General features: G+C 45.0%; 1 protein-coding gene across 1 annotated transcript in view; it reads left to right on the top strand.

Moving 5' to 3' along the window:
- The first annotated feature begins 2,052 nt into the window (after window positions 1-2,052).
- LOC105815782 (glutamate receptor ionotropic, kainate 2-like) overlaps window positions 2,053-12,510 on the top strand; it is a 270,718-nt gene continuing 260,260 nt past the window's right edge. Inside the window, exons 1-2 of the mRNA XM_012651026.1 lie at window positions 2,053-2,377; window positions 7,623-8,029. Coding sequence (XP_012506480.1) covers window positions 7,915-8,029 — 115 coding nt within the window. The 5' untranslated portion in view covers window positions 2,053-2,377; window positions 7,623-7,914. The remainder of the gene's footprint in view (window positions 2,378-7,622; window positions 8,030-12,510) is intronic.

Genomic DNA, 12,510 nt, shown 5'->3' with positions numbered 1-12,510 from the left:
AAGTTGTTGGTAAGCCTCTCCTTCCCCAAATATAATGCAGGTCTGGGGACAACAGTGTGGAAGGTGGAAGGTGGAGCCCAGTAATCCCATCATTCTTTCATTCAGTGCCTACTGCATGTCAGTCCCTATGTTAAACACTTAAAGTCAGATTAGACACACTCTCTATTCTACATTCCGAGTCACCACAAACAGAGCTGAATGCCATCACTCGGGGGATTTCCACTGGAATGTACTCATGTCCGGTGTTTCCCTCCTTTGTCCCTGAAAGTGGGTGGGTGTAATGACGACAAGGAAAGTGTCTTTGACCAGTAAACAAGTTGTCGTCATTACTCCCGTGGAGGAATGGGACTGAATGGGGCATTTTTTTCTAGCCTGGCCCAAACTCGGCTGTGCCTCGAGGGTCCATTAGCCTGCAGGTCACAGCAGCTGGAGCCCAGGCGCCCAGAGCCGGTCACGCGTCTGTGCTGCCCGCTCCGGGATACACAATGGAGTCATTGACTATTCATTTACTTGGTACAACAAGGCTGCTGTTGACTTAGTGACGAGAGCCTCCCAGCCACCCCGGGGATGTTTAAACGACTAAGTGACTCTCCATTGCCATTAACTCATCTCTCTTTAACCTTAGTCCGGAGTCTCCCCCACCCGGGAGGGCGTAGTAGGCGTGTTGGGGGCGCAGAGGATCCGGGTGTTGACCAAGAGTGTAAAGACTGGAGGTTTTTGTAGGACTGAATTTCTGTGTGTTTTAGAGCTAGTCTGAGTGGAGGGTGGCACTGCTGCGCCAGGGGCGGGTGAGGGCTTAACTCTAGGACGGCTGCAGGCAAGGAGGCAGCAAAAGGACAAATGCTCTTCTCCAGCCCAGACAACTTGGTCCTTTGGGACTGAAAGCCTCTCTGACTTGCGGGCTTTCGGAATTGGAGATTGTAGTGCCGCTAGAAATTGGGGCTACTCCGGGGCTCTGCGGAGCCACAGGATCCCACCTGGCCCCTTCCTTACACAGCCAGTTTGAAAACTGTTTCCAGAGCCCAGCGCTCCCGGCCTGTTCCCGCTCAGCCTCACTTAAATCTCCTCGCGAATCGTAGTTCTCCAGCTTCCTCTGGGGAGACTGCCACGTCTCTACTCCAGTTAATATTGCAGGGCTGAGGATAAAATAGCAACGGTATTGAATAGATGTTGACTTTTCCGACCCAAAGGAGCGGAAATAGGGGATTGTTTGCAGAAGCTAATCGTTTCCACAGAGAAGCAGGGAGAGACTGGTGCACTCGCCGCCTTCAGCCTCTCCCTGGGAGCTAAGCCGCGAGAATACTCTGGGACTCTGGCGCCCCTCCCATCTCTAGCGGTTTAAAAAGTCCTCTGGAGAATTCAGACGGGTGGCCATCAAACCAGGGAGGCTCCCCAGGCTCCTTTCTCAAACCTTTGAGTCTGCGACCTCAGGTTCGGCGCCTGCCAGATCTCGAATCCAACTTCTTTGGGCAATGTGCATGTGTTGAGTGCTCAGGGACTTGGGCGGAGGGGGAGGTCTGCTATTAAGGCGCCAGACATACCCAGAGACGGCCCGCCAACTCTCTGACACTCAGGGAAAGTCCATTTGCATGCATCTGTTCTGTGCCAAGGATGCACGGAGCAGGGCGCTGACTCCCTGTAAGGGAGTACTGGCACGTTCGTTGCGTGCACTGGAGGTGGGGTGAGAGGGGCGCAGATCAAGATCTTTTCCGCAAACCTCAAAGGAAAATGGCAGTAGTTGGACTAAGAGGGCCACTTTAGAGACTACCAGCTGCTCCCCAAACCCTAGCAGCGGAGAAGCTTCGTTGCTGTGGTTTCGGAGAGGTATAAAAGCCAACACTCCGAACCAAACGTACTTGGGCTCTTTATACGTGTTGTCACCATCCAAGGCCAGGCAAATTCCTTAGCGTTCTGCATCACTCACTCCCTGACAGAGCATCTCAGTCTCAGACCCTCCATCCCAGGAGGCGGGTGTGCGGGCAGGGGGTGAACTCCCAGCCGGGGTAGGGGCTCGGGGTGGTCCATAACGTCCAAGTCTGGCGACACCCGGAATTGTCTCACTCTAGCTGTTGAAACCCAAGGGCGGGAGATGCGGCCGGGTGGCCGCGGTGGTCAAGAGCGGGCAGGGACCGCGGGGAAAGGAGCGCGGCGCCTTTAAAGGAAGAGGCGAGGAACCCCCGCCAGGAGGCGTGTCTGTCTCCGCAGCCGCCGCTGCTGCTCCACGGTCACCGTCTTCGCCGCCGCCGTCACTCGCGCTCTGCGCCGGCGGCTGCGCTGCTTGGTCTGGGAGCGGGGGACTTTCCGCCCGACCTCCTCGGGCTGCTCCTCCCCGAGGACCACCCCACCCCCTCCCCGCCCACCTCACCCTCAGTGCCAGGTAAGCACTCCCCGGTGGTGGGCTCCACTCCCGGCTCCTTCCCGAGGTGTTTGTTTTCACGAGGACGGGAGGGATTGCGGGTGGGCGAGGGGCATTTTCCGCCTGGAAAGAAGGAAGAAGGCGAACAGCAGCGCGGCAGAGCTGGGTGCGCGCGGGGTACCCGCTGGACTGATTCACTGAGAGTGTCTTTGTCCCGCTTGTCTCAGCTAATTCCCATCAAGGATGCAAGTGTCTCTGTTGGCTGCAGGCACTCGTGCTCTTCACAAAAAATAATTTAATAAGTGGACGTGTCAGGAAGTGGCCTCAGCTACGGGGACTCAGGCAAGGCGAAGAGAATGAGACAGATGGCAAGAAGCTGTGTGACTGCCTGCGGGTCTGACAAACTCCCCATCTTTCCGTCTGTCCACCCATCCATCCATTAACCCTGCTCCTTAGCTCTGTGCTGAGGAAGTACAGACATTTGTTTTAACAGGCGCCAGTATTAAGAGCTTTGGAAAAAACTTGGAGGGCGTCCCATTAGAGTAAGGAGGGTGCAGTGTCACCAGGGTGGATCACAAACGTCAAGAACTTTTAAAGAACAGCATCCCCTGATATTTTTACCTTTAAGGAGACAGAGTTTCTTTGCCAAACAGCACTACCGAACTGAGACTCCTTAGTCAATGATTTCCAATTTAGGGAATAGGGAATATTAGAAAACTTACTACTGCTATCATTTTGGTAATGCAGATTATCTTCTATCGCTTCTTCATCTCCATACTGTAAGTATTCTGTTATGAGAAATTATCTTATGAATTAATGATTATTTTCATTTCACAAGAGATGATCGATTCATTTGAATCTTAATTAGTCTTAGTTTAGTTGCTGGAAGATATGCAATTGTATTTCAATGTCGATTTGTCTTAGTTCATTATCTTATAACTTTTTATAGAGCCTATTCCTGTAACCACCAAGGCAGCTTAACAATTTCTTCCCAGTGGCCTTAGAAACTTTTGAATTAAATGAACAAAAAAATTGAAATGCACAGGAGCAAGGCGATAGAGAAATTAGTGATGCCTAGAAGTCTTACCTGTTTGTTTTTTCTATTTAAACCCCTTGAAGATTGCACAGGCTGAAATTAAAAAATAAAAATAAAAAAGGTTCCAGGACGTGTAAATCTATTCCAATTCAATTTCTTAATTAAGATACACTTCTTTTCAGCATCTAAAAATTAATTAAAACTCTAAATGTCATTAATCATCAATGTAGCAGAATGTTGGTGGAGCAGCTGACAATGTGTTTAGAATCACGAGGAATAGATAGCATAGCATTCATAGTTAGGAAGAGTGAGTTGCAAGTATGCAACAGTGTGATTTCAACTGATCTCAGTCCTGACTTCATTCTCTGGGACCTTTAATACCATGGATGAGCAGACTGTTTATTTTAGCTAAGCTGAAATACAACAGGCCACTTGTATGGAAGGATGGGTTAGGTATTACTGTAAACTGAGGTTTCTCAAATGTCACATAACAGCAGGACTTCTGTGACAAATCAAGTGGAATCCCTAATAAAATTCCATGGGAAAAAATTAAATATAGATATGGCATGGAAGAACCTTTGAAATACCTTTGAAATTCAGGTTGTTCCAGAATATATATTTGCTGTTTCTAGCAAAAGGTATATGCATTGTCATTTTAAATGTTGTGCTATAAGGATTATTACACATTTGTTCATGCCCCAGCAGGTGGCAGCTAACTAGAATAAGATTCATTTTCACTGGGAGAATAGGAAACTAAAATTGCTTCTCAAGTAATACTGCCCAAGAATAAGAGGTCATTAGTGTCAGCAAATATAAAAATATAGTGAAAGATGAAGCTAATGGCTTTTTGTTGTTGTTCATGTTGTTGGAACAAGCTTTGCATGAACGTGATACACATTTGGTTCTTTGTTGATTTATTATAGGCTTGGTATTTCTTCACATCAATCTTTTCTGGTTTTTTTTTTTTTTTTGAGGTTTAGTTTTAAACACAGCTTCTCTCTGTGTGTGCATATATGTGTATGTTTGTAGTTTGTCATCTCTGCTTTGACCTTGGAACCTACAGAGCTTTGGCTCCTAGAAATAAAGGTTGCCATATGGTTACAATGAGAAAAAAACACAAATGAGACCATAGAATAAAGTATATAAATCTCACTATTACAAAATATATGTGACCAGCTGACACCCAAGAGTGGTATTTGCTTTTCTTTTGAGAAAGGAGCAAATTACAGAATTGACACAATTTTATAAAGAGATTTAAATCTGGTCAGTGAAATACTGTATACTGACTTTATTAATCCTTATACAGCCTCAAACTATTATATATGCTATCAATATTGGGGAGAAACTTGCAATAACTTCAAAATCGCCGTATAATAAGGCATCTTTTATACCACCAAATCACCAAATCATTTTACTGTGGTATTGGGGAGGCAAGCAAATTTAGTGGGTTTTTTTTGTTTTTTTTTTTTTTTTGTCCTGGGGAGTGAGTGAAGTTTAATGAGAAAGAAAGAAAATTAATCTAATTACCCTTGTAACAGATGGAAATCTGGAGGTGGAGAATTGAAAGTGATAACTAATTGTACATTTTAAAAATGCCTTTAGCCACAGAATATTGACAGCATGTTATTCATATTTGAAATTCTGAATTATGGTCTTTCAGGCATTTTTTGTACTGAGAAACAAGTAGTTTAGTACCCATGAAGAAACTCAGTTAATGTAAGTGGCTTTTAGTAGTATGCCCTGGAAAGGAATGATTATTAGTATATCCTGAGTACGTTAAGCAACCTCAGCTAGTGGCACTGAAAAATACACACAATACGGTTGATAAAATCGTCCTCTTGACAATGTGAACAATGCAATAATTCAAATGCCCTGACTCTGTGTAGTAGAAATATTCGCATTGTCTCTCCAATGGCATATTACCCATTCATTGTACTACTTTCAATGTACTACTCTAGAATAAATCGATGCCTGGAGCGCTGTCCGCGGTCCTGAAGAAAGGTTGTCTTCAGTCTTGCAGAAGTTTAATAGGACAGGTGGAGTTGCTGAACGTTGTGTAAAAGCCTTTCAACTTAGTTGATGTATGTAAATGAACCTAATTTAGCATACGTGCAAAATTAGTTCTTTGGGACCAATTAATAGTAAGAAAAAATTACGCTATACTTTTTACTGTTTAATTTATTGTGTAAGAACTTCATGAATCTGGAAGCTTGATCTTTCACTCTTCCAACTAGACATCCAATAAATAACCCCACAAAAACTAAATAGTTTAGAATGCTAGTTTTAAGTAGGTAAGTTAAAACTGTAGTGTCAAATGTCATTATGTTAACAGAATACATGAACAGGGAGATATGGTACATTTTGTTTTCTCAAGTTCGATTAAATGCCAGCTACACTGCAAAATTGCAGTATTTTGATTAGTCACAACAGAACATGCTATTTTCAGGTAGTTATCAATTATATTGACAAATGAAAATACTAAGAGTTACCATTGCCTTAGCAGTCATTATTATCTCTGCTAGGATTAAAAAGAAAATGAGCAAATAGAATGGAATAAATGAGACAGCAAATACAAGACAGAACATGTTGGGCCATACATATTTTATACGGGATATTTTAAACATGGACTGAAGGAGTCGCTAGATACCCTTGGTTTTACCATTAGGTGTTCCTTTTAAAGTGCTCCAATAGTCAAATTATTTGATTGAATTGCTTTGCTAGACTGCAGAACTACACATTCATGATACTTATTTTTGACACTGCAGTTATGCCTCCATCTTTTAAAAATTGCCACTTAATTCCCTTGCAAAATGCAGATTTCTTTTCAAATCAGCATTTTATAATATCTTAAGAAAACATAGATTAAAAATCACTATGAGGAAATGAAAACATTATGTTGTTTTCTTGCTATTTTGGGGAAACATAGTAAGACCTAAATGTGCTCATATCACTTCTTAATAAAAAATTAGTCTTCAAATAGGACATGATCTTATGTTTTTTCATAAAGTTTAACCTATGTCCTGTTAGTTGGTTATAAAAAAGAGATTAATTGTAAGATATAGGTCCAACAGTTTTCCATTTGTGCTGTTTGATCATTTTAAAATATTAACTGATATATTTATTATCCATGTTAGTTTCACTTAATATAAAATATTAGCATTTGATATTTTTAATCTATGGACCGCATATTACCTATTTTGACAATAAAATGTATTTTATGTTAAAATTTATTTCTGTAATTTTTTCTTGAATAAATTCCTGCTTGTGAAAGCCAAGAGTGTGACTACCTAGGATCTCTAAATATTTCTGCCAGAAATCTAGAAAATGGTAAGATCTTTCTAGACAAAGCTATGACACTCAGTGTTGCTCAAGCTATGATCCCATATTCTACCTCTTAAAGAAAAAAAAGTTCAAAGAACCAAAATGAGAAGAAATTCTGGGCATAAATTTTTGAAGCCTTGGGAATTTGCTGCACCAATTCAAACATCATTGTTTTTTATATATGTACAATTATTTTAGATGAGCTAAAAATGGGTGGGAAAATATGATTCCTTCATTTTAGTTCAATTTCCCCCCCAAAAGTCCACTTGAAGACATTTCTCTTTACTCCTAGGTAGTAATCAAGGAATACCCTATTCAAGTTTTTAAAGACTAGGTTTACCTCTCTAATTGCATTCCAATCTATATTCATTCCTGGCCTAAATTATAATAAAAAGTATAAATAAGATTCTCTTTCAACCTAGCCACAAGTTAGATTTGCCGTAAATTCCTCCGTCTTAGATCATTTCCTTTTTTTTTTAACAGTTCCCAGGCAAAGTGACTTTGATTTAGCTAGTCATTTATTAAAATCATCAGTTGATTGTAAGAAGCCTGCTTGCATACACCAGTCATTCTCTTAGTAAAGACTCTTGTTGAAAATAAAAGCAATTTTCTCACGTAAATAAATTCGACTTCTTTCTTGCAACTCAAGGAGGGCTATCAGATCAGTTGCATAATAGATATTGGGAAGCTCACTGGCAGGGATCCTTAAGAGGCAAGCAGCTATCTCAATTTTTCTCACTTAATCTTGGCTTCACGTCAGAAGCTGTGCAGCAGTGCAGTAGAATAGGGCCTGGCAAATCCTTCGCCGGCGAAGCGCCTTTTGTGCTGGGACTGTGGCTCGCAATCGACACCTCGTTGCTTTCCAAGGCTGGATTGCCTATTGATCTTCCTCCTCCTTTGCCTCCCCAGGCTCGCGGGGCCGGACATTGTGGGTGTGCGTGCTGGATTTCTCCCGGATGCTCTCCGACTAACATGGATGTCCCACCATCCCTTGCAGTGGAAGATTGCTCCTTGGCGCAGTGAGTGAGGAACATGCAGCGATTGCTAATGGGTTTGGGAAGCGGAGACTCCTTCCTCTCTCTGTGACCATGCCGTGATCGTGTCTGCGGCCACCACTCGACGCATCCTCATTTCTGCCCGAACCGGGAGTCTAACGTTAGATCGGGGAAGTGGGTGCCGCGCGTGTGGGCACAGAAACACCATGAAGATTATTTCTCCGATTCTAAGTAATCCAGTCTTCAGGAGCACCATTAAACTCCTGCTCTGTTTACTGTGGATTGGATATTCTCAAGGAACCACACATGTATTAAGATTTGGTAAGATTCCCCATCCCTTTCCATTGCCTGGTATCCGGCTCCAAGGCAGCCGGATGTAAATAGGCAAGTTCCTCTGCCTGGCGGTGGGCTCAGAGCATTCAGACCTGCTCACTGCTCCGTCGCCTCCTGCGGTTTTAAAGAACCCTCTGTGCTTTCATTTATTTTCCTCCTCTTCATTTTTATTTTTAGCAGCGGGAGGGTGAGGGAGGGCCAGTGTGTGGTAGTGGTCGCTGTGTTACCTCCCACGATAGCCTGCCACAGAGATGGTAACAGAGCTGGGGGCACAACCAGCCTGTCTCCTCCTGAGCCTTTTGGGCTTGGAGGGGTGCGTGGTCCGAGCGAAAGTGCGCGCTGGGGCTACACGCCTCTCAGTTTGCTGGGCTAAGTTAATATTTGGTAACTCTTTGGCAAGTTGCGCCTGTCAGCTACCGACTGCCCCGGACCAGGGCAGGTCCTCTCACAAATGAAAGGCACTAACCCTTTTGATGTCTTTTGCCAGAGAGCCTTTTCGGTTCGGTTAATTTTACCACTTTTCACCTTCTTGGTCTTCTGCTGGGATGCGGAGATTTTAAAAAATATTCCTGCAAGATTCAAGGTTCTCCTTAACACAGAGAGGCTGTTACTCAGCCAGAACGAAATAGCGTCATAATAAGAATGGCTTTTTGTTTGTTTTTGTTTTTAACTTGCTGAGTTCCTCCTCTAACAGCTTTCTGGTCATTATGGACTAATAAATGAAAGGCAGTAATTGCGGTCCTGAGGGGAGAGGGTAGATGTGTATGGGGGGGTCTAAGTCTGCATCTTTATTTCATTCTGGCAAGATAAAAGACCCTAGGTAGTTACAGCTATGAGAATTTATTGCTTTCCTAAGAGTCAGGGTTTCCTTGGAGCTTCAAGGAAAATCTAAACGTGGGACTCCAGTGGAAACCCTGGTCAGAAGGTTTGCTTGGGAAAAAAATGAACCTGGGCAATGCTCAGCTGCTCTCGATGGCCAATGGAGTTTTAGTAGGAGCAGAACTAGTCAGGGAAAGTTCCCTAAAGTAGATAAGAGGGAGAGAGGGGAAAGCCAACGGGGTAAACGCTCACATCGTAGGCACTTTGAAAGTTCAAATGCATTCAGACCAAAGTGTGCAGGAAGCCATATAATCCTGGTTAAGTCACACAGTCAAAATTAAATTGAAGAGTGATTGCTTGGGTCTCCTATCATGCCAACGGCATTTTATGTCTGTCCACTTTCCCATATTTTTTTTTCACCATAAAATTCACCATCTCTCCCAGGCATTGTAGAATCAAAGTAGGAATATTTTCACATATATTTAAAAAGGGAACCTCACCCCTCATACACACACATAGACACCTGGAGTCAAGAAGTCTGGTAATGACTAAAGAGACAATGGACTATAGCTGGATTCCTACTGTAGTAGTTTTCCTGCCTTTTTCATGCCTTTAGATGGTACTTAGCACGTTGCTCTTAGCAACAAGCATCCACAGGAATGCATGTTTCTTTGGACAGGATTAAACAGGTCCCTATAATCACTGGAAATTTGTGTGTGTGTGTGTGTGTGTGTGTGTGTGTGTGTAACAGTTCTGCTTCAAGCATAGTAAGTGCTACAGTATGTAGTTTTGCCCAATGTTTTGAGTATTACAACCTACTTATGTGGAATTCTGATATGTTTGTGAATGAGTGTGTATTACTAAGTGTGTTTGCAGACTGGGTGGATAAAAAGAAGACTTGAAGCCGGAAAACTCCCACCAATACTCTAAAGATTTAATTATTGTCGCTCTGGTCTTGCAGCATAATATTTGCTGAATCATTAGATTGTTACATTTGCTGATCATTTCATATCTTCATATTAAAAATCTTGGCGACTGTAGCAGAGTGTGTAATAGCTTTCCAAAAGAGCTGACACACACACACAAAGTACATTTTCTTAGACCAACGTTTACTAAGAATGTCCTTAAGAAATAGGATACTAGACGAAGACCTCCATACCAGTCCCGAATACCCTGAACCAACTGCCCAGTTTCTAGATAACCTGTTATTTTCTATGTTAACTTCAAACATTTTCCACGTGGAGATCCATTTTCTCTAATTTCTGACCTGAGTTGTGGGGAAGGACTGTGTACATTGTAATCATTGGAACCTTTCCCTGTTGGGACTATTCTGACACAATGGTGGGAGTTTTATTTTCTTCTGGGGTAAACATGTTCTGGGTAGATTGGATGGTTGGTTGAGCCACTCTTGAGAATGGTTATTTTCAACTTTGGCTCAAAAGTCGAACCAGTGCCTCATCCCTGGCCCTGTGCCTTGGAAGGGAAGGAGCTGGAGCTGTTGGTGGATCTGCTGCCCCGGGTGCTGGAGAGACCTGCCGCCTCTGCTGCTGGAGGCAGCATCTAGTGCCCCTCCCATCCCCCACTCCAGGCGCGGCTCGGGCTTCAAGCCGCGCGGCGCCTCCGCCGCGGCGCTATGGCAACCGCGGAGCCTGGCCTGGCGGCCACCCCAGCCCCCTTCCCCGCTAGTGGAAGCTGTGTGCTGTCCTTCGTCTTGCTCCCGCTAGGACTGCGACTCCACCCTGCGTCTTCCTATCCGCGTCAGTGAAGCAAGTGGCAGCCCCGGCTGAGGGTGCTGACCCCTCTGCAGTGTCTCCTGTTTCCCCGCTCGTCTTCTGAGTGCACAACCCTCCCGCTCCCCAACTCCCTACCCTTCTCTCTCACACACACATGCGAGCGGGCAAATGAGCTTTCGCAAAGCAAGTCTCAGACTTTGGCACAGAGATTCTTCTCTAATGCACAAGAAAACTTTGCAGTTGCACCCAGGGTGCTTCTGTCCTCTTCCTCCCTCCCCCAGCCTCTGCAGCCGCTCCGCAGATACCGCCAAGAAAACGTGTCGGGAGCACAGACCCCAGGGCGCTGTCCTGAGGCTTTATGGCAGCTTAGGGCAGTGGGGTAAGCGACCTGAGGGTCAGCCCAGGGTCGGCTCCAGGCAGGCAGGCGGGCGGGCGAGCGCCTCATGGTAAGTCTTGGCGGTTTCCTCGCCTGAGATCCTAGGTCGTCATAACTTTGCTTTATCCTGAGTGCCCACCTAGGGGCATGTTTTCTGGGGGCAAAGTGCATCTTAAAGAGTCAGTTCCTCCGCCCCAGGTCAAGTCAGATGTTCTCCAGCCCGCTTTTCTGGGCGCAGAGCCAGCGAGGCTCCCCCAGGCAGGCCTCTCCTGAGCGCTGGCGCTTCGGGCACAGCGCCTCCCAGATTATCCCCGCGCGTCCCAGCGCTATGTAAATGAGGCACCTTTGTTTCTCTGCAGCTGCGTCCTGGGCCTGCTGGCCGCTGGAGTGGGCGAAGGCGGGATCCTTCCGTCCGCGGGGGTGTGGCCCCATTCCATGGTCTCCCAACCAAACTGCTCTGGCGGCGGCGCTTGAACATTTCTTTTGTTACTTTAGCCAATCCTTCTCTTCTGGGCATGTTCTAACCCCGGTTCCTGAGCAAGTGCGAGGAAGCTTAGAAGCTGGCTCAGGCAGTGGGCACGGCTGGTCTCCTGCTCTCAGTCTGGGGACTTTGGCATGTTTAAGCATCTTCTTTCAGAAATCACTCCCTAGACCACTACTTCTTTCCGATCATCAAGGTCAGGTTGTTATTTAAAGTCTTTATCTGAATTGAAATTTAGGACGCCAGGAGCAAAGATACCAACTCAAACTTTCTCTTAAACTCGTGAGCATCTTCTCCAAGATAGTTCTTTCCGAGGAGCTGAGCGTACGGTGCGTCACTTCTTCCCTTCTGATATTTCGACCTAATGCCTCTCTTGAGCAAGCGGCTTTCTTAAAAGGTTTCCCAGTCAAAGTCTTCCCTCCCAGACGCGCTCGGATCTCCTTGGCACTGCACACTGGCCACCCGTCCATGGCACAGTGTGCAGTCACCTCCCTGCACACACGCCAAAGGTGAATGCAGCCTGCTCAGGGACGGCCCACAAGATAAAATCTACAACGTGAGAGAACAGAAAGCGTTCCTATGGAAATCCCCCTCTCTTTCTGGGCACCCCATGTGCTCACAGATATAATAATTAGTAGCAGATGTACTGCAACACCAAAGAGTGTGAGTGAATTGACTGAGTTTAGAAGCTGCCACTCTACAAATTCTTTGAAAGAGATTTTTCTTCCTTTGGGAGGTGAGGTGGGCGGGCGGGAGGAGTGCCCTTACATCTGGAAGCAGGAAAACTGACTCTTGGGAGGCGGGGATGGGGGAGTAATAAAGGCTACTGTCTACAACAGATAAAACCCAAGCACCTACTCAGCTGAGCTCTGGAAAGCAAGGGAGGGAACTCTTTCTAAGAACCGTCAACACAACGGCCACACTTTAAGAAAAAAATCAGTTTTTTACATAAGTTCTCACTTATTCTTAAATCTTAAAAGAATAGCTTGATGTGATCCGTCAACGGAGGCACAATCATTTCAGAAAATGACTTTGAAAAATGATCTTTTCTTTTTCTAGA

The sequence above is a fragment of the Propithecus coquereli genome, unplaced genomic scaffold, assembly GCF_000956105.1.
Source record: "Propithecus coquereli isolate 6110/MARCELLA unplaced genomic scaffold, Pcoq_1.0 Scaffold345, whole genome shotgun sequence".
NCBI lineage: Eukaryota > Metazoa > Chordata > Mammalia > Primates > Indriidae > Propithecus > Propithecus coquereli.
Note: the sequence above shows the minus strand (reverse complement) of the source record. Positions and strands in the feature narration are given on the sequence as shown.